General features: G+C 45.6%; 1 protein-coding gene across 1 annotated transcript; it reads right to left on the minus strand.

Moving 5' to 3' along the window:
- Nucleotides 1-2,739: 2,739 nt before the first annotated feature.
- hmgcra (3-hydroxy-3-methylglutaryl-CoA reductase a) lies at nucleotides 2,740-23,886 on the minus strand. The gene is made up of 20 exons (XM_085424300.1): nucleotides 23,750-23,886; nucleotides 23,278-23,451; nucleotides 23,088-23,199; nucleotides 22,921-23,008; nucleotides 22,753-22,837; nucleotides 22,566-22,671; nucleotides 21,934-22,040; nucleotides 21,732-21,848; nucleotides 21,492-21,652; nucleotides 20,966-21,219; nucleotides 20,731-20,891; nucleotides 19,200-19,394; nucleotides 18,116-18,274; nucleotides 17,766-17,923; nucleotides 6,914-7,019; nucleotides 6,278-6,448; nucleotides 5,035-5,175; nucleotides 4,651-4,809; nucleotides 3,578-3,732; nucleotides 2,740-3,031 (listed from the first exon to the last, which is right to left on the minus strand). The coding sequence occupies exons 2-20, from the start codon at nucleotides 23,437-23,439 to the stop codon at nucleotides 2,980-2,982; spliced, it is 2,649 nt and encodes an 882-aa protein (XP_085280426.1). The 5' UTR covers nucleotides 23,440-23,451; nucleotides 23,750-23,886; the 3' UTR covers nucleotides 2,740-2,979.
- Nucleotides 23,887-24,880: the final 994 nt, after the last annotated feature.

Below are 24,880 nucleotides of genomic sequence, written 5' to 3' on the forward strand. Positions count from 1 at the left end.
GGCGGACATGTCTCAGCCTCCACCACTCTCAGCACTGGAGCCCCCCAGGGGTGTGTTCTGAGCCCCCTGCTGTACTCTTTGTACACATATGACTGTGTGGCCACTACCAGCTCCACCACCATCATCAAGTTTGCTGACGACACCGTCGTGGTGGGCCTGATCTCTGATAACAACGAGACGGCCTACCTGAAGGAGATTAGGAATCTGGAGAACTGGTGCCAGAGGAACAACCTCCTTCTAAACGTCAGTAAGACAAAGGAGCTGATAGTGGACTTCAGCACTAAGCAGGAGAGGAACTACCAGACCCCCGTCATCAACGAGTGCCCAGTGGAGAGAGTGGACAGCTTCAAATACCTCGGAGTTCACATCACGCAGGACCTGTCATGGTCCTGTCACATCAACACCGTGGTGAAAAAGGCCCGACAGCGTCTCTACCACCTCAGACGCTTGAGAGACTTCCAACTGCCCTCCAAGGTGCTCAGGAACTTTTACTCGTGCACCATAGAGAGCATCCTGGCGGGAAACATCTTAACCTGGTTCGGGAACAGCACCATGCAGGACAGACGAGCTCTACAGAGGGTTGTGCGGTCAGCTGAGCGCACCATCCGCTCCGAGCTCCCTGACCTGCACTCAATCTACAGCAGGCGGTGCTGGACCAAGGCCAGGAAGATGGTGAAGGACCTCAGCCATCCCAACAACAGACTGTTCTCTCTGCTGAGGTCAGGAAAGCGATTCCGCTCCCTGAAGACCAACACAGAGAGACTGAGGAGGAGCTTCTTCCTGCAGGCGATACGGTCTCTCAATCACACCACCACACAGTACTGACCCACACATACAGTTCTTACACACACTGGACTTTCTGGACATTGTTTTCACTTCATTACTTAAATCACGCTGCTGTTATTGTGCATATGCTGCTGTTATTGTGTATATATTTATTTATATTTCTTCATACATTCTTATATAGTTCTATACTGTGTATTTTGTTGTACAGTTATTTTATTTTCAACTTTAATTTATATATTTTATCTTATTCTTCCCAGTTAAATTTACCCTTCATTCTAATTTGTGTTGTACAGTTATTTCATTTTTAACCTTAATTTATATTTTATTCCTTCCTAGTTAAATTTACCCTTTTTAATTTTTCATATTTATTTCCTATCTTATTCATAGCCTTTTCCTTTTTTTGTTTTCTTTAGGTCACGAGCAGTTGTCCAAGCATTTCACTACATATCGTACTGTGTATGACTGTGTACGTGACAAATAAAATTTGAATTTGAATTTAAAAACTATGGCTGTCATAACCTTTAGTTACTTTCCCATCATAAATCAGGGTTCGACATAAGGTGCATCACATCCCTCCTCCCTGCATCAGTCCTGCAGGGTCCTGCAGTCCTGTGGGCCCCGGCTGTTGGGACCCTGCAGGATCTCGTCACACTTTAGTGTCTGATGTACATGATTTAAGAATCCTCTTTTGCACACTCTCAGTCTTACTTACTCATTGTTGCATTTAACTTTTATCACAGCTCAGTCAGATTGGATGTGGAGCGTCTGTGAACAGCAGTTTTCGAGTCTTGCCACAGATGTTCGGTGTGATTTAGACCCAGTACGTGGATATTCTTTGATATAAACCATTACATTGTCTGCTGGAAGGTCAATCTCCACCTCCTTTGCAGCCTCCAACAGGTTTTCTGCCACATGTTTAGCTCCATCCAACTTGATTATCTAATTAGGTGACTTCTAAAGGCCACTGATATCACTGGGTTTTGTTTAGGGGTATCAGAGCACAGGGGGCTGAATACACAACACAATTTTCAGATTTTCATCTGCTTAAATTACTTAAGGGATCCAGAAAATGGAGCTCTCAGAAATGAGGAAAAGAAACAGACCAATGAGGAGGCTCGTGGATGCAGTGATGAAGGGCATGCAGTGGGTGAGGAAGAGGGTGACGACCTTCTGTGGGCGACCCTACAGAGAGCAGCTGAAAGAAGAAGAAACAACAGGCCAACTGACTGACCTCCACCACCAGCACCATGAGCGATGTGTGATGGGGTTTGTCATGGTCCTGAGTCTTTGGGGCTGGGGAGGTGTTGCTGTTCTGGTTCTCTGTACGGGTTTGGTCCTGACTTCATCTGAGTCCACTGATTCCCAGCCTGGGTCTCTCTGCTGTTTCCCTGTTTTATTTTGATAGTCTCCTCTCTAATTCTAATCTGTGATTTTGCTTCCTTTGATCTGGATTAGTGTCAGCTGTGGGCTGTTCCCTTTGTTGTCCGTTGTGAGCTCCCTCGTGGTGCGTGACCTTCTGTCAGCCTGTAACTCAGCTTCGTTCCAGTTTTGTTGCTTTGCCATTTCCAGCACATAAAGCTGTGGTTAAGCTTGTGTGTTATGATTTCTTCTGTGGGATCCACACATGTCTGCAGCAGCAATGCTAATGTTGCTGTCACGTGTGCGATTATGGTCAAAGGCAGTCAGCTACTGTTGCATTACCACATGTGCTTTTACTTTTGTGCAGTATTGTAGTGTTTGTGTCAGGATGTGGACACGTTTTTATAAAACCAGCCAAATGTAATCAGTAGTTCTCGAAGGCTGAAGTGCAGACTGAATGTTTAACAGCTGAAACGTGTCCTTGTTAGACAAGGAAATGAAATAATTATGAAGCATAAAGTGTGATAAACAGCATGTCTCACACATCAGTGACCCGTATGATGGTATTTGTATTCACAGCTCACAGACTGGACGTAGGAGGGGAGGCATTTTAATTTGACTCCAGTGGGCTGTAAAGCTTACATCATTCTGCTGAAATAAAAGAAGTCATGAACTGATTGTTCATGTAAACATACGGATTCATCCTTTAATGTCAGAATAGAAACTGCTGAGCAGAAAGTCTCTTTGATTTGAATCGTCTTTAAGGTCAGTGATGAATCACTCGCCCCTTTCCGATTGGCCACGTGAGTTTTCCCAGCAGACCCAGCTGTTCTTTCACGATGCTTCCCTGGTGCACGTTCCTGCCTCCTGCAGGTTTACCTTCGACCTGTGAACAGAAGAGTCAGAACAGGTGCCATCATGGCGTCGTTGCACCAAAACAAAGACAGAATAGATTCATTAGATCTCTGTGGTTGGTAGAATTAAATAATGATTATTGACATTCACATTTTAAGTATAACACAATCATTGAAATGAATTATTCATTATTACAATTCATTATAGGGAATTCTTCTGATTTGGACAACACTGTGACAGCCCTGCAATATCAGGAGCAGCTCAATAACACAAATCAGTCTGCTTGCTTCAGTGAAGTGCAGCGCTTCTGTTTGACTGGCTGTAGATAAAGAATCATTAGGTGAGAGTTTGTACAAACACAAATACAAATTAGTCTAAGAAGGTGGTTCCCAAACTGTTCCTGCAAGGCCCCCCTTTGTCCTACGAGAACCCCCCCATCGAGACACACACACACACACACACACACACACACACACACACACACACACACACACACACACACACACACAGATTTTGTTTTTAAATCCCATTGCAGTTTATAATGACGTAACTCCAACACTGGATTACAGGCTCTTACCTGTTGTGGGTCATGTGACTCTTGACCAGATGCCCAGCAGCCAGAGCAGCCATCAGTGAGAGCTCTCCAGCGAGTACCGTGGCACACACGATCCTGGCCAGCTGTCGGGCGTTCTCACCTGGACAGTCCTGACTGGCTCCTTGCACACCCAGCATCTACACACACATGAACACACAAGTTATATGGCAACCAAATCCTTCCACGGATGCAGCTTTGAATGAAACAGTGCTGCTAATCCATTTATCCATGTAAGGATCTAAAAACCACACGACTGTGACATGTTTGTGTCACTGTGCACCAGCACGCCATATACCTCTGCTCACACTTGCACTTGGTCCTAAAATCAAATCGAGTTTTTAGTTGTGACTCACTGCAGACGCACAGGTACAACAACAGACTGTGCAAACTAAAAACAGTCATCATGGAGACACGGTCCAAGCTGAAATCCAAAATGTTTTGTTTTTACGGACACTGCTGGACATTTAACATCTGCATAAAGTAAATGTGTGGCGTGTTCACTGTGTGTTTAATAAAAGGTGCTCGGGGACACGTGTCACTGATTTGTAATCGTCCAGACAGACACGAACTGGGAGGGAAGCAGAAATAAAAACTGTCTTTATTGAATCAAAGTCTTTTTGAAAAGAGCTTTGAAAGGATTGTTGAGGAAGCTACGCCTGCTTCAGTGGAACGTCATTGTTTTCACTTTTCCTGCTGCAGATGACCGACTGTAAACGGGTTTGCTTTGTTTCTCTCCCGTCATCTTAGCTAGCAGCCTGCTAAACTCTTTTCACGTGACTCACTGATCTACTGTCACAGCAGCGAGTTACACGACTGACAGTTTTTACGGCCTCTTACTTTGTGCTCACCCTGCAGGCTTCCCTCCTGCTCAGCTCTTCATGCACTCAGACCGTGCACCACGCATCCATCAGTCATTGTCATTACTGACACCTCTAACTGAACAATATTACATGATCCTAAACATCTAACAGTTGTGTAACCACTTCAAAATGAAAAGGACTGCCCAGTGTTAACTGTTGATCTTCGGTTGCTTGACATGCTTGATGTGCTCGTACCTGCAGACAGGCCTGTTGTGGAGGCAGGTTGGTCCCTCCTCCTACAGTGCCCAGCTCTATAGATGGCATAGTACAGCAGATGTGCAGGTCGTCTCCTGCTGGGCCTGACGGCTCCATGAGGGTGATGCAGTTACTGCTGCCCACTGACTGAGCTGGGTCCTGTGTGCACACACACACACACACACACATTAACACACACACACACACACACACACATTAACACACACACACACACACATTAACACAGGACACACACACACACACACACACACACACACACACACACACACACACACACACACACACACACACACACACACACACATTAACACAGGACACATGGGAATAGCTGTGATGCACAGCATTTCCTCACAGGTCATTTACCTGTCCACATGCTATGTAGATGGCTGTGACCAGGTTGGCTGAATGTGCATTAAAACCTCCGATGCTTCCTGCCATGGCTGAACCCACCAGGTTCTTGTTGATGTTAACTTCCACCAGAGCCTCTGTGCTTGTTTTCAAAACCTGAAGGGAGCGAGACCGAGACAGCAGCATGAAACGCTGTCGTCCTTTTACAAACCATCAAAGCGATTCATGAAAAGTGCAGCCACGGTTGGCTTCCAATGAGCTACATCAGAGACCTGACAGGTGGAGCTGTTCTCAAACAGCGAGTCGTTGTTAAATGACAACAGGAAATACTTTAAATACTTTTTAAAATTCAAATCTTTTCAAATGAAAATAGAATTTTAGATGTGAGTGTAGTGTTTCGATTAAAGACGAGTCTCTGCCAGAAAGATGTTCTTCATGTAGGTTAAATCATAAACACCTTCATTTACAAACTGCATGCTGTCTTTGTCTAAAGTTTACATTCGTTTAATGATCGGAAACATTGGGGTGTGACAAACATAAATACACGAGGGCCAAACACTTCTCACCCCACTGTGCACACAGTAGTGATTCTTTGTGACACAGTACTGCGTGCACTCTCACAGTATTGTGTTATAAAGAATGTGATTCTGAAGTTCAGTGTTTTGTGCCGCAGAAAATAAAAAAGCACTGAATGATTGATCAGATCAACATGTTTGACTCAAACTGTGGAGGAAGATCCTGTCAGACTAAGAACAGCAGAGAGTTTAAATATCAGCGTCATTTTTCAAGTCCTCGAAACTCTTCTGGACATTCAAATAGTTTTTTTCCTGTGAACAAACTGTGGTTCAGCTCAGCAGGTCCCCCAGGAGGACACTGGAGTCTCCAGATGGGACACACCCAGTGACTCATAGGTAGCACAGGTAAAGAACTCTAACTGCACCTGGTGGGTAAAACCACACAGTTGTGCTCTGTGACGTCATCCTGTTAGAGAGACGATAAAGGTCCATCAGACTTCTGAGTGTTATGATCAATAATTTTGAACTTAGATCCTGTTTCTTCAGTTTTGTGTGACAAATTGAATCCTGTTTTCTGTCAGACTGTTTTTAACCCTTAAGGTTGTGCTTAGATTTAATACTTCTCTAAAAAGCAGAGTCAGTACGTGCATCTTCTAAAGTGAAAGTTTGCTTCACTGCAGGTTTCTGCTGAAACTCTATTGGCAGACAGTTAGTCCCAGTAAAGGTTACACAGTGCTTCCTACCTCTCTGACCACCTTGGCAGGGATGGTGGCTTCGCAGACAGCAGACTTTCCCCGGCCCTCGATCCAGTTGATGGCAGCTGGCTTCTTGTCTGTGCAGTAGTTCCCACTAACAGCCACCACCTGCAGCTCTGGGAAGTGCTGCTGCAGTAACCTCAGAGCCTCCTCTGTGCCCTGCGGGTAGATCAGATTCATCACGTATGGTTGCTACGTCATAAATGCATCTGACACAGCGACGCAGGTTCATGTTGAGAAACGCTGATCCATCTAAAACAGTGTTTCCAGAAGTGCTGAATAAGAACCTTTGTTAATCCAGTGTGAGTGAGCACTGGGTGATGGTGTAAGTAAACGGTAAATGGCCTGTATTTGTATAACGCTTCACTTAGTCCCTAAGGACCCCAAAGCACTTTACACCACATCCACCCATTCACACACACATGCACACACTGGTGATGGAGCTACATTGTAGCCACAGCCACCCTGGGGCGCACTGACAGAGGCGAGGCTGCCGGACACTGGCGCCACCGGGCCCTCTGACCATCACCAGTAGGCGACGGGTGATGTTGCAGAAATCCCTTTAACAAAACAACACGTGTGTTTCTCCACATTAAACGAAGCTGCAGACACGACCACAGTTACCTTAGAGATCATGTTCATCCCCATCGCATCTCCAGTCTTTGAATGGAAGCGGATATAAAGATTTCTCCCTGCCAGACCCACCAGCAGCTTCTGAAGCCTCGCAAACCTGCAGACAGCAGTCCTCCGTCACACAGGAACAACACACACTGCAGACACACAAACAGAGACTGCAGACACACAAACAGACACACAAACAGAGACTGCAGACACACAGACAGACACACAAACAGACACTGCAGACACACAAACAGAGACTGCAGACACACAAACAGACACACAGACACTGCAGACACACAGACAGACACACAAACAGACACACAAACAGACACTGCAGACACACAGACAGACACACAAACAGACACTGCAGACACACAAACAGAGACTGCAGACACACAAACAGACACACAGACACTGCAGACACACAGACAGACACACAAACAGACACACAAACAGAGACTGCAGACACACAAACAGAGACTGCAGACACACAAACAGACACTGCAGACACACAGACAGACACACAAACAGACACTGCAGACACACAAACAGAGACTGCAGACACACAAACAGACACTGCAGACACACAGACAGACACACAAACAGACACACAAACAGAGACTGCAGACACACAGACACACAAACAGAGACTGCAGACACACAGACAGACACACAAACAGAGACTGCAGACACACAAACAGACACACAAACAGAGACTGCAGACACACAGACAGACACACAAACAGAGACTGCAGACACACAAACAGACACACAAACAGAGACTGCAGACACACAGACAGACACACAAACAGAGACTGCAGACACACAAACAGACACACAAACAGACACTGCAGACACACAGACAGACACACAAACAGAGACTGCAGACACACAAACAGACACACAAACAGACACTGCAGACACACAGACAGACACACAAACAGACACTGCAGACACACAAACAGAGAATGCAGACACACAAACAGACACACAAACAGACACTGCAGACACACAAACAGACACACAGACACTGCAGACACACAGACAGACACACAAACAGACACACAAACAGACACTGCAGACACACAAACAGAGACTGCAGACACACAAACAGACACACAAACAGACACTGCAGACACACAGACAGACACACAAACAGACACTGCAGACACACAAACAGAGACTGCAGACACACAAACAGACACACAGACACTGCAGACACACAGAGACACACAAACAGACACACAAACAGAGACTGCAGACACACAGACACACAAACAGAGACTGCAGACACACAAACAGACACACAAACAGAGACTGCAGACACACAGACAGACACACAAACAGAGACTGCAGACACACAAACAGACACACAAACAGAGACTGCAGACACACAGACAGACACACAAACAGAGACTGCAGACACACAAACAGACACACAAACAGACACTGCAGACACACAGACAGACACACAAACAGAGACTGCAGACACACAAACAGACACACAAACAGACACTGCAGACACACAGACAGACACACAAACAGAGACTGCAGACACACAAACAGACACACAAACAGAGACTGCAGACACACAAACAGACACACAAACAGACACTGCAGACACACAGACAGACACAAAAACAGAGACTGCAGACACACAGACAGACACACAAACAGACACTGCAGACACACAAACAGACACACAAACAGAGACTGCAGACACACACACAGACACACAAACAGAGACTGCAGACACACAAACAGACACACAAACAGACACTGCAGACACACAGACAGACACACAAACAGAGACTGCAGACACACAAACAGACACACAAACAGAGACTGCAGACACACAAACAGACACACAAACAGACACTGCAGACACACAGACAGACACACAAACAGACACTGCAGACACACAGACAGACACACAAACAGAGACTGCAGACACACAAACAGACACACAAACAGACACTGCAGACACACAGACAGACACACAAACAGAGACTGCAGACACACAGACAGACACACAAACAGAGACTGCAGACACACAAACAGACACACAAACAGAGACTGCAGACACACAGACAGACACACAAACAGAGACTGCAGACACACAAACAGACACACAAACAGACACTGCAGACACACAGACAGACACACAAACAGACACTGCAGACACACAAACAGAGACTGCAGACACACAAACAGACACACAGACACTGCAGACACAGACAGACACACAAACAGACACACAAACAGAGACTGCAGACACACAAACAGACACACAAACAGAGACTGCAGACACACAGACAGACACACAAACAGAGACTGCAGACACACAAACAGACACACAAACAGAGACTGCAGACACACAAACAGACACACAAATAGAGACTGCAGACACACAGACAGACACACAAACAGAGACTGCAGACACACAAACAGAGACACAAACAGACACACAAACAGAGACTGCAGACACACAGACAGACACACAAACAGACACTGCAGACACACAGACAGACACACAAACAGACACACAAACAGAGACTGCAGACACACAGACAGACACACAAACAGACACACAAACAGACACTGCAGACACACAGACAGACACACAAACAGACACACAAACAGACACACAAACAGAGACCGCAGACACACAGACAGACACACAAACAGACACACAAACAGACACTGCAGACACACAAACAGACACACAAACAGACACTGCAGACACACAAACAGAGACTGCAGACACACAAACAGACACACAAACAGACACTGCAAACACACAGACAGACACACAAACAAACAGAGACTGCAGACACACAGACAGACACACAAACAGACACTGCAGACACACAGACAGACACACAAACAGACACTGCAGACACACAAACAGACACTGCAGACACACAAACAGACACACAAACAGACACTGCAGACACACAAACAGAGACTGCAGACACACAAACAGACACACAAACAGACACTGCAGACACACAAACAGAGACTGCAGACACACAAACAGACACACAAACAGACACTGCAGACACACAAACAGACACACAAACAGAGACTGCAGACACACAAACAGACACACAAACAGACACTGCAAACACACAGACAGACACACAAACAAACAGAGACTGCAGACACACAGACAGACACACAAACAGACACTGCAGACACACAAACAGAGACTGCAGACACACAAACAGACACACAAACAGAGACTGCAGACACACAAACAGACACACAAACAGACACACAAACAGACACTGCAGACACACAGACAGACACACAAACAGACACACAAACAGACACTGCAGACACACAAACAGACACACAAACAGAGACTGCAGACACACAGACAGACACACAAACAGACACTGCAGACACACAGACAGACACACAAACAGAGACTGCAGACACACAGACAGACACACAAACAGACACACAAACAGAGACTGCAGACACACAAACAGACACACAAACAGACACACAAACAGACACACAAACAGACACACAAACAGACACTGCAGACAGACACACAAACAGACACACAAACAGAGACTGCAGACACACAGACAGACACACAAACAGACACTGAAGACACACAGACAGACACACAAACAGAGACTGCAGACACACAAACAGACACACAAACAGAGACTGCAGACACAAAGACAGACACACAAACAGACACTGCAGACACACAGACAGAGACTGCAGACACACAAACAGACACACAAACAGAGACTGCAGACACACAGACAGACACACAAACAGACACACAAACAGACACACAGACAGACACACAAACAGACACTGCAGACACACAAACAGACACACAAACAGAGACTGCAGACACACAAACAAACACACAAACAGACACACAAACAGACACTGCAGACACACAGACAGACACACAAACAGACACTGCAGACACACAGACAGACACACAAACAGACACTGCAGACACACAAACAGACACACAAACAGAGACTGCAGACACACAGACAGACACACAAACAGACACTGCAGACACACAGACAGACACACAAACAGAGACTGCAGACACACAGACAGACACACAAACAGACACACAAACAGAGACTGCAGACACACAGACAGACACACAAACAGACACACAAACAGACACACAAACAGACACTGCAGACACACAGACAGACACACAAACAGACACACAAACAGAGACTGCAGACACACAGACAGACACACAAACAGACACTGCAGACACACAGACAGACACACAAACAGAGACTGCAGACACACAAACAGACACACAAACAGAGACTGCAGACACAAAGACAGACACACAAACAGACACTGCAGACACACAGACAGAGACTGCAGACACACAAACAGACACACAAACAGAGACTGCAGACACACAGACAGACACACAAACAGACACACAAACAGAGACTGCAGACACACAGACAGACACACAAACAGAGACTGCAGACACACAAACAGACACACAAACAGAGACTGCAGACACACAAACAGACACACAAACAGACACTGCAGACACACAGACAGACACACAAACAGAGACTGCAGACACACAGACAGACACACAAACAGAGACTGCAGACACACAAACAGACACACAAACAGAGACTGCAGACACACAGACAGACACACAAACAGAGACTGCAGACACACAAACAGACACACAAACAGACACTGCAGACACACAGACAGACACACAAACAGACACTGCAGACACACAAACAGAGACTGCAGACACACAAACAGACACACAGACACTGCAGACACACAGACAGACACACAAACAGACACACAAACAGAGACTGCAGACACACAAACAGACACACAAACAGAGACTGCAGACACACAGACAGACACACAAACAGAGACTGCAGACACACAAACAGACACACAAACAGACACTGCAGACACACAGACAGACACACAAACAGAGACTGCAGACACACAAACAGACACACAAACAGAGACTGCAGACACACAGACAGACACACAAACAGACACACAAACACACACTGCAGACACACAAACAGACACACAAACAGAGACTGCAGACACACAAACAGAGACACAAACAGACACACAAACAGAGACTGCAGACACACAGACAGACACACAAACAGACACTGCAGACACACAGACAGACACACAAACAGACACACAAACAGAGACTGCAGACACACAGACAGACACACAAACAGACACACAAACAGACACTGCAGACACACAGACAGACACACAAACAGACACACAAACAGACACACAAACAGAGACTGCAGACACACAGACAGACACACAAACAGACACACAAACAGACACTGCAGACACACAAACAGACACACAAACAGACACTGCAGACACACAAACAGAGACTGCAGACACACAAACAGACACACAAACAGACACTGCAAACACACAGACAGACACACAAACAAACAGAGACTGCAGACACACAGACAGACACACAAACAGACACTGCAGACACACAGACAGACACACAAACAGACACACAAACAGACACTGCAGACACACAAACAGACACTGCAGACACACAAACAGACACACAAACAGAGACTGCAGACACACAAACAGAGACTGCAGACACACAAACAGACACACAAACAGACACTGCAGACACACAAACAGACACACAAACAGAGACTGCAGACACACAAACAGAGACTGCAGACACACAAACAGACACACAAACAGACACTGCAAACACACAGACAGACACACAAACAAACAGAGACTGCAGACACACAGACAGACACACAAACAGACACTGCAGACACACAAACAGACACACAAACAGACACTGCAGACACACAAACAGACACACAAACAGACACTGCAGACACACAAACAGAGACTGCAGACACACAGACAGACACACAAACAGACACTGCAGACACACAAACAGACACACAAACAGAGACTGCAGACACACAAACAGACACACAAACAGACACACAAACAGACACTGCAGACACACAGACAGACACACAAACAGACACTGCAGACACACAGACAGACACACAAACAGACACACAAACAGACACTGCAGACACACAAACAGACACACAAACAGAGACTGCAGACACACAGACAGACACACAAACAGACACTGCAGACACACAGACAGACACACAAACAGAGACTGCAGACACACAGACAGACACACAAACAGACACACAAACAGAGACTGCAGACACACAGACAGACACACAAACAGACACACAAACAGACACACAAACAGACACTGCAGACACACAGACAGACACACAAACAGACACACAAACAGACACTGCAGACACACAGACAGACACACAAACAGAGACTGCAGACACACAAACAGACACACAAACAGAGACTGCAGACACAAAGACAGACACACAAACAGACACTGCAGACACACAGACAGAGACTGCAGACACACAAACAGACACACAAACAGAGACTGCAGACACACAGACAGACACACAAACAGACACACAAACAGAGACTGCAGACACACAGACAGACACACAAACAGACACACAAACAGACACTGCAGACACACAAACAGACACACAAACAGACACTGCAGACACACAGACAGACACACAAACAGACACACAAACAGAGACTGCAGACACACAGACAGACACACAAACAGACACACAAACAGACACACAAACAGAGACTGCAGACACACAGACAGACACACAAACAGACACACAAACAGACACTGCAGACACACAAACAGACACACAAACAGACACACAAAGAGACACTGCAGACACACAAACAGACACACAGAGACTGCAGACACACAAACAGACACACAAACAGACACTGCAGACACACAGACAGACACACAAACAGACACACAAACAGACACTGCAGACACACAAACAGACACACAAACAGAGACTGCAGACACACAAACAGACACACAAACAGACACTGCAGACACACAAACAGACACACAAACAGAGACTGCAGACACACAGACAGACACACAAACAGACACACAAACAGAGACTGCAGACACACAAACAGACACACAAACAGACACACAAACAGAGACTGCAGACACACAAACAGACACTGCAGACACACAAACAGACACACAAACAGACACACAAACAGACACTGCAGACACACAAACAGACACTGCAGACACACAAACAGACACACAAACAGAGACTGCAGACACACAGACAGACACACAAACAGACACACAAACAGACACTGCAGACACACAAACAGACACACAAACAGACACTGCAGACACACAAACAGACACACAAACAGACACACAAACAGACACTGCAGACACACAGACAGACACACAAACAGACACACAAACAGACACACAAACAGACACTGCAGACACACAAACAGACACACAAACAGAGACTGCAGACACACAAACAGACACACAAACAGAGACTGCAGACACACAAACAGACACACAAACAGACACACAAACAGACACTGCAGACACACAAACAGACACACAAACAGACACTGCAGACACACAAACAGACACACAAACAGAGACTGCAGACACACAAACAGACACACAAACAGACACACAAACAGAGACTGCAGACACACAAACAGACACTGCAGACACACAAACAGACACACAAACAGACACACAAACAGAGACTGCAGACACACAAACAGACACTGCAGACACACAAACAGACACAAACAGAGACTGCAGACACACAGACAGACACACAAACAGACACACAAACAGACACTGCAGACACACAAACAGACACACAAACAGAGACTGCAGACACACAAACAGACACACAAACAGACACTGCAGACACACAGACAGACACACAAACAGACACACAAACAGACACACAAACAGACACTGCAGACACACAAACAGACACACAAACAGAGACTGCAGACACACAAACAGACACACAAACAGAGACTGCAGACACACAGACAGACACACAAACAGACACACAAACAGACACTGCAGACACACAAACAGACACACAAACAGAGACTGCAGACACACAAACAGACACACAAACAGACACTGCAGACACACAGACAGACACACAAACAGACACACAAACAGACACACAAACAGAGACTGCAGACACACAAACAGACACACAGACAGACACACAAACAGAGACTGCAGACACACAGACAGACACACAAACAGACACACAAACAGACACTGCAGACACACAGACAGACACACAAACAGAGACTGCAGACACACAGACAGACACACAAACAGACACTGCAGACACACAAACAGACACACAAACAGAGACTGCAGACACACAGACAGACACACAAACAGACACTGCAGACACACAAACAGACACACAAACAGAGACTGCAGACACACAAACAGACACACAAACAGACACTGCAGACACACAAACAGACACTGCAGACACACAGACAGACACACAAACAGAGACTGCAGACACACAGACAGACACACAAACAGACACACAAACAGAGACTGCAGACACACAAACAGACACACAAACAGACACTGCAGACACACAAACAGACACTGCAGACACACAGACAGACACACAAACAGAGACTGCAGACACACAGACAGACACACAAACAGAGACTGCAGACACACAAACAGACACACAAACAGAGACTGCAGACACACAAACAGAGACTGCAGACACACAAACAGACACACAGACACTGCAGACACACAGACAGACACACAAACAGACACACAAACAGAGACTGCAGACACACAAACAGACACACAAACAGACACTGCAGACACACAAACAGACACACAAACAGACACACAAACAGAGACTGCAGACACACAGACAGACACACAAACAGACACTGCAGACACACAAACAGAGACTGCAGACACACAAACAGACACACAGACACTGCAGACACACAGACAGACACACAAACAGACACACAAACAGAGACTGCAGACACACAAACAGAGACTGCAGACACACAAACAGACACACAAACAGACACTGCAGACACACAGACAGACACACAAACAGACACTGCAGACACACAAACAGAGACTGCAGACACACAAACAGACACACAGACACTGCAGACACACAGACAGACACACAAACAGACACACAAACAGAGACTGCAGACACACAGACACACAAACAGAGACTGCAGACACACAAACAGACACACAAACAGAGACTGCAGACACACAGACAGACACACAAACAGAGACTGCAGACACACAAACAGACACACAAACAGAGACTGCAGACACACAGACAGACACACAAACAGAGACTGCAGACACACAGACAGACACACAAACAGACACTGCAGACACACAAACAGAGACTGCAGACACACAAACAGACACACAGACACTGCAGACACACAGACAGACACACAAACAGACACACAAACAGACACTGCAGACACACAAACAGAGACTGCAGACACACAAACAGACACACAAACAGACACTGCAGACACACAGACAGACACACAAACAGACACTGCAGACACACAAACAGAGACTGCAGACACACAAACAGACACACAGACACACAAACAGAGACTGCAGACACACAAACAGACACACAAACAGACACTGCAGACACACAGACAGACACACAAACAGAGACTGCAGACACACAGACAGACACACAAACAGAGACTGCAGACACACAAACAGACACACAAACAGACACTGCAGACACACAGACAGACACACAAACAGAGACTGCAGACACACAAACAGACACACAGACACTGCAGACACACAGACAGACACACAAACAGACACACAAACAGACACTGCAGACACACAGACAGACACACAGACAGACACACAAACAGAGACTGCAGACACACAAACAGACACACAAACAGACACTGCAGACACACAAACAGACACTGCAGACACACAGACACACAAACAGACACTGCAGACACACAGACAGACACACAAACAGAGACTGCAGACACACAAACAGACACACAAACAGACACACAAACAGACACACAAACAGAGACTGCAGACACACAAACAGAGACTGCAGACACACAAACAGACACACAAACAGACACTGCAGACACACAGACAGACACACAAACAGACACTGCAGACACACAGACAGACACACAAACAGACACTGCAGACACACAGACAGACACACAAACAGACACTGCAGACACACAAACAGAGACTGCAGACACACAGACACACAAACAGAGACTGCAGACACACAAACAGACACACAAACAGACACTGCAGACACACAGACAGACACACAAACAGAGACTGCAGACACACAAACAGACACACAAACAGACACTGCAGACACACAGACAGACACACAAACAGACACTGCAGACACACAAACAGAGACTGCAGACACACAAACAGACACACAGACACTGCAGACACACAGACAGACACACAAACAGACACACAAACAGACACTGCAGACACACAGACAGACACACAGACAGACACACAAACAGAGACTGCAGACACACAAACAGACACACAAACAGACACTGCAGACACACAAACAGACACTGCAGACACACAGACAGACACACAAACAGACACTGCAGACACACAAACAGAGACTGCAGACACACAAACAGACACACAAACAGACACACAAACAGACACACAAACAGAGACTGCAGACACACAAACAGACACACAAACAGACACTGCAGACACACAAACAGACACTGCAGACACACAGACAGACACACAAACAGACACTGCAGACACACAGACAGACACACAAACACACACTGCAGACCAGTTTACCTGCTGGTGTTGTCAAAGGCGGCTTTGATGGCCTGAAAACCGTCGGTGCTCTCCAGCCAGGCTTTGACTTCAGCAGCACGGCAGGCAGAGGGCAGTCTGACTACAGGGCCCCGAGTCATGCTGTCAGCCAAGATACGACTACGGGCTCCCCCACCCAGCTACACACACACACACACACACACACACACACACACACACACACACACACACACACACACACACACACACACACACACATATATATGGTAAATATCGACACATGGTTCACAGTGTTTTCATATACTGCGTTCATGCTGTAACTCGTCCTGCAGCACATGCAGAGTAGCAGTAACAACACATGCAACACTCACTGCGATTGCTCGACAGCCGCGGTTGGTGCTGGCGACCAAGCAGCCTTCTGTAGTTGCCATGGGAACTTGGAACTGTTTCCCATCCAGAAGTAGTGGTCCAGCCACACCCACAGGTACGGGCACATAGCCAATCACGTTCTCACAGCAGGTGCCGACAACCTGGGAAACAAGGGCTGTGTTCAAAATAACTTAGTGACATTTTATTTTAAATCTAAGAATTGATGTTTGTACCAAAATAGTTTCTCAGAAAATTAATACTGTACTGGGAATCACCACCACATCCCAGTAAATAAGGTGAGAGAAAAGAACGTGAGAACTTTATTAATCTCAGAGGAAATCATTTGGTCACAGGTGCTTCAGGACAGTAAGAACAGCAACTAAAATAAGTAACACAGATACAGCAGAGCAGCTGTAATCATAAATGTCCCAACACATTACACACAGCTAACATATACAGTGGGTCACGCTGAGACGGCCCGCTCATTATACTGACTGTGTACTTTTCAGTGTGTACAGTTCTTGTAGTGTGTACGTGTGCTCCTCCTGTACGACGTGATGCTCCATCATGTTGTCACCTGTGCGACTGTAAATACACCTGAGCTTTCCTCCCACTGCTCTGTGGGTCAGGCTGCAATGCTCTGTGTTCATTAATGTTACAGTTATATTAATAATTATAAATGGTAATGATCAGTATAACTAGGCTCACATGGTCAGATGTTGCAGTTACAAGTGTTTGTTTTAATAAAGCTTCTGTTGAGTTTTTTAACCTTAAATGACCTTTGACCTTTTGTTTGATCTGTTTGGTGCCTGTTTTCTTTGTTTTACCCAGCGCTTTGTCACTTCCTGTTTATCAAAACAAACTTTACTTTATAAACAAGACTTTGCTATGATGTGTGTGAACAGTCATTACAGTTGTGTGGTGATAGCTTATAACAAAGAATGTGTAACAGGTACAACACACTACTAAAGTCTTCCTCCTGTCCTTGCCCCGTGGTAAGGCCCTTTGCTTGAAATGTTGAGGTAAGTTTGGAGCAGTTCAGGCAGAAATTAGACGACAACAGAGGAGAACGTAGTTGTGTCTCACCTTCGAGTAGTCATAGTTTGTGTACGGTAAAGAGGAGAGCGCAGAGGAACAGGGAAGCTTGGTTGATAACATTTTTCTTCTAATGGCCACGCCTCGCTCTGCGGTCTCCATGATGGCTTCCAGTTTGTAGGCAGGGATGTGTTTAGAGCTGACCAGGAGCATCACCTCAGCATCACTCAGGAAACGAGGGCCCAGCTGCAACAACCAGACTCACGGTCAGTTATAGTCTGTGCAGACCAGACACTGGGGATTTACTTTAAATACATGATAATAAAATAATATACAGTAAGATAATAAAATAATATACAGTAAGATAATAAAATAATATACAGTAAGATAAAATAACTAAAAGACTGAAATAATTCTGAAACGTCTTCATAAACATGTCATTTTCCCCCCACAACAAATAAACATTATGGAAAACAGGTCATAGCCAGTTCATTAAATGATGATGACTGTTGGCATTGACACCATACATGCTGCTTATATAAATATCTACACAGTCCTAACTCAGCAGTAAATGCTGTGGACTACATGCACGCTGTGGTCAAACATTCACTAATTCATTGAATTTCATGGTAATTTGGTTTAATGTTACTTTGTAAGCTGCACGTCGGCCACATGATTCCTGCATCATTGGCAGAGTTTATTTAGAGTAGCTGCTGTGTGTATGAGTACTTTTGACCCCGTGTTTGTACTTTTACCACACAAATGACAGAAAATTCAAACTTGTGAACCAAATTCTTGTTTTTGAAAATCTTTCCAGTTGGAAAAAGAACAGTTCAAAGACATCAATGCGTCTGAGGTTACCGTGGCGTCCGTGACGAGTGTGTGTAAACTGCAGCTCTACAATCACTGCAGATCACACCTTTGTGCAGGTATTTTCTCTTTAAGTAGAGGTGATCTGTTTAACTTATCAAACTGCAACTGAACGAGGTGGAGGTAGGCGGGGTCAGGTCTGCTTTAAAGTGAAGGCAGTCCCATCTTGTAGCTGCAGTTAGCTGCTCTTACTAAATCAAAAGTTGAAACTTTTTGTGGGCTTGTCAGTCTTCCTGTGATAAAGCTGAACCGTTTCAACTGAAAGGGAAACGACATGAGTCAGAAAAGATGAGGAAGGACAAACATGTCAATGGCCTCCACCTGGAAACACTTCCTGTTTGGGGGCCATTGTTTTCCCCTCTTCTCCACATTCACACCAAAGCCGCTGAGGCCGACACCCTCGACTACCTACCTGATGAGGTCAGTAACTTGATTCTATACTCTGATTGAAACGAGCTCCTTTCATTACCAACAACATAACATGTTATGTCAGCATAAGTGCGTTCAAAGCAACATAACGACCCTGAAGTCCAGCACATATACAACTGATGCCTGAGCAGATATGTGTGGGAAATTATTAGCATTCTTTAAAAGATCACAACTGATGGCAACAGTTTTAATATCGCATGATTCGAAACAAAGAAAATGACTAAACGTTTGTGGAACGAGTTTTTCGAAGACGGGCTTCAGCGATTTGCGCCTAATGGCTGACCTTAGGGTCGTTGAGGATGGTCACACAGTGGTTCAGGTCTCTGGGCTTTTGGGGGAGCATGTTCTCCGTGCTCTCAGACTTGGATTCTTCTTCCCTCGTTACAAAGAAGCTCCTTGGATGATGATCGTTGTCGGCAGCAGACAGGGGCCGGATAACCTCGTCTAGGATAACAAGGTTGAATTTGATAACAAAGCGCTAACAAGTCCGTCTGTTTTACCACTATCAGTAGACACACCTCTCTCCTCCTTATGGGCGGGTCCTGGAACAGCCATGGTGTGAGCGGGGGCGTGGCATCGTGACGTAACTAGATCCTCCCTGCAGCAGGGCTCGGATGGGGATGGAGGATTTAGGGTGTGTGTGGAAAGGGAGATGGGGTTCTTCAGTGACAGCGTGGATTCCATCTCAGCCTGTTCAAAGAAGATGTACTTGATAGCCAGCAGCAGGGCCAAGAGCAGACAGATCATTTGCTCTATGTCCATAGTTATCATCCTGTAAGGTAAGATGAAGAGGAACATGTTTCACTTCACAAAAGCACAACAACAGGAATGTCCAGGAAAACTCTGCAATTCCATTATGAACACAAACACAAAGCACAGGTGACCCTGACCACCCATCTCTTCACAGAACAGAGTTTTTGCCCTTTATGTCTCACACAGAAAGTCTCATACGTTCAGCAGCTCAACAGCATGTGCAATGCTCCATGGGGCAGTTATCACAACTGTGCGAACGTTAAATTAAAACAACCTAAACTACTGCATCACCTCGTGAGGTAGAACTGCCAAAGAGGTTTATCTGGCTCAATTCTCCTGGGTGAGAAGTGGTCCAGCTCCATGCCGACCCCGAGCATGTCCACTGCAGAGTTTATGGACAATGGTTCAGCAATCCAGCGGCTGTGAGCATGAACCATGACCAGGCCGAGAGACTGAACGTGGAGCAGAGACAAACATTACACAATTCTTCAAATAAAGACAAAGACACTAAGTAACCCGTTAGAAGCTTACCATGATCATTTTGACCCTCTGTGTTACAGGATTGGGTTTGTTGTCCTCCTCCTCCATTGCTCTGGACAAATCGTTGAGCTGCCAGATAGGATGGCCCCCCTGACTCTCGCGGGACAGCTGAACGAACAAATAACAGGAACAATCAAAGAAACCCGCACAAACATCAACATGTCAGACACATGCAGGAAAGCTGTGCCCTTACCTCCAGCAACAGGGAAACACATGCTGGGAAGAAAGTCATGAACACAAAGTAGTTGGCCAAGACAGACATGCATCCAAAGCAGCACATGATTTCCAACTGCCTTACACCTGCAAGACACCACACAGATATCCGCTCGACAACAAGTCACACCTCTATAGCATCATAATCACAGAAAGGCGTTATTCACTTTCTACAGCAACACTCAGTTTCTAAAGTCTGTCCACTATTACAACAGCAATGATAAATTCAGCGTAGTGTCCAGCTTGGTGACCTGTGGGGGAAGAAACCACACCTGGCACTAATGTGCAGTCAGACAACCTTTGATCTGATTACTAATGCAGTTATGTCCAAATGATTTCACAAATAGAAGAAAACTTGTGATTAATAGTCAAACATGTGGGAAACTCAACTGGTGCTAAAGTGACCAGACATAAATACACGACAGCTTCCAGCAAGCTGTGAAAACAGATGATTCAAACAGTGCTTACTTCACAGCAACGTAAAAGTGGCTTCAGGTTACATGTAAAACAGTATGTTTGTGTCTGACATCGGTTCATGGAAACTGTGGAAAACAAGCTCAGGAACCCACAAGCTAGTCTCTCCTAATGCGAACACCCAACAGGAGCACATACCTGACATGGTTCCCACTCCGATCACTAAGCATTCCACCAGAGCATCCAAAGTAAAGGCAGGTCCAAGTACCGCCATCCCATGAGCAATGTTATCCCTCACTTCATCCTGAAAACATATGAGTGACATATCAGTTTCTCCGCTGCTGTTAGGATGTGGCAATAAAAACCAAAATATAATAGTGCATACCTGAGAACTGGAGCTCAAGGCAAACTTGGCGAGAGCGCATGCTTTGGAGAGGTCGATGAGAAGCAGAAAGAAGGGCAAAGCCTCACTGAAAGACAGGATCAAACTCTTTATCGCACGTTTCTGAAAGAGCTCCTGAAAAAAGGACCTTTTTATCGAGTGTGTCCTTACTTGAGGCCAGTGAGCTCCTTATCAAGAAAGTGAATGACAACTGTGCTGAATACAAAGCTGGAGAAGATGGTGAAAAGGCCAGCGATGCCTACAGGAAACGCAGACGGAGTCAGGTCAAAAGGGAGAAACATCACCGGCATGTCCTACAAACACACGAGCACTGATACCTAAAATGTATTTGGACCCCAGCTGTCTCAGGTTCTGGAACTGGAAGTAAATATAGACGATGGCGATACAACGCGTAATGGTGAGGATGATGACGTCACTGCTCAGAATCTCCTGCAATAATAAAAAACAATAGAATTAATAGAATAAAATCGCACCACTTGTTATTATTGACACTGATCCTTTGCTCACCTCTGTTTTGGGGCAGTCGAAGTTCCAGCCACATATCTGGTCATTCCCAGTGAACATGTTCATGGACATCATGCAGACAGTGAGGGTGACTGTCCCCACAATCACCTCCCAGGGGTGAGAGGCCACCACGAGCCCGTGGGCACGGAACACGCGGGTCAGCATGCTGCAGCGGGGCTACAACATAACACATGTAAACCGAAGAGCTTCCCGAGGATGCCCGATGATAATCTGACAGTTTGAAACGGGATCGATTGGTTTGATTTCTACAGCGTCTGGTCAAAAGCGCTTAATACGTTAAGATAACAGCCCGTAGAAATGGTTACTGACAGGGTTCGGTTTTACACCACAGCTATTTTAAAGTGCTAAATAAGAAACTTTATTTATACGATTTCAATAAGTCAATTACTCATATAAACCTGCAGGTTATTGTTATTTTACTAGTAAAATGTCGTTGTGTGAGTGACTGACTTACCTGGTAAGAAGATGATTATGGAGGTCCGATTAACAGCGCGACGTGCAGGAGATGTGAAGCTGCAGATTACACTGCGCTTCACCTCCCAGTGTCACCACACCGATGGAACCATGGCACGCTATGGTGTCATGCAGCACTTCCACCTATCAGCTCCGTCTGACGCTTCGCTAGCGTCGTTGCCCCGCCCCGTTTCCTAGGCGACAGTAGTACTAGGGCATGGCCAAAGCTAAAACGACTAATCTCGCCACACACACCAGGCTGTATGTAAAGATCACGGCATGTTAGTTAGCTGTCAGGCTTTAGAGTCCCCCTTTTATTTCTTTTAAATAAATTAAAACAAAACCTATCAAAATTTTAAACGAATATCCTCATTTTTGGCTCTTATTTTTCTTAAAAACAAAAATAAGGTTAAAAAAATCTGGTAATTCTTTGTTTTTACATTCATCGGGCCCCAATATGACCAAATATCAAAGAGAAATTAAAAATGCTGCTGTGGAAGAGTTCAGGTCTTAGGAGGTTAAATAACACATTCTAACCGCGATGTAGTACCAATATAGCGGCACCATTTGAATCCAACGGACCGGGGTTATGGAGCGACCCTAAATACAGGAGGGAGCCATGAATGAACTTAGTCCGCTCATACCTGAAGTCTGAAGTCTTTGTTTTTTATTTTAAGCAAAAAAAGTTGACGAAGCTCTAAAGCTTTTGACGTTCATATATATATATATATATATATATATATATATATATATATATATATATATATATATATACGGTCCTGATCCCCAAGGACCCCAAGAAGGGACCGGTCCCCTCCAACTACCGACCAATAACCTGCCTCAGTACTACATGGAAGCTCCTGTCAGGCATCATATCGGCTAAGATGAACAGGCACATGGGTCAATACATGAGCGGGACACAGAAAGGAATTGGCAAGAATACCAGAGGCGCAAAACACCAGCTACTGGTAGACAGAACAATCAGCCGAGACTGCAAGACCAGACTGACAAACCTGTGCACTGCCTGGATTGATTACAAGAAGGCCTATGACTCAATGCCCCACAGCTGGATACTGGAATGCCTAGAATTGTACAAGATCAATGGGACCCTAAGAGCCTTCATCAGGAACTC

Source organism: Rhamphochromis longiceps, linkage group LG12 (genome assembly GCF_057381845.1).
Source record: "Rhamphochromis longiceps isolate RC_006_pf linkage group LG12, R_longiceps_female_GT1.1, whole genome shotgun sequence".
In the NCBI taxonomy this organism is placed as follows: domain Eukaryota; kingdom Metazoa; phylum Chordata; class Actinopteri; order Cichliformes; family Cichlidae; genus Rhamphochromis; species Rhamphochromis longiceps.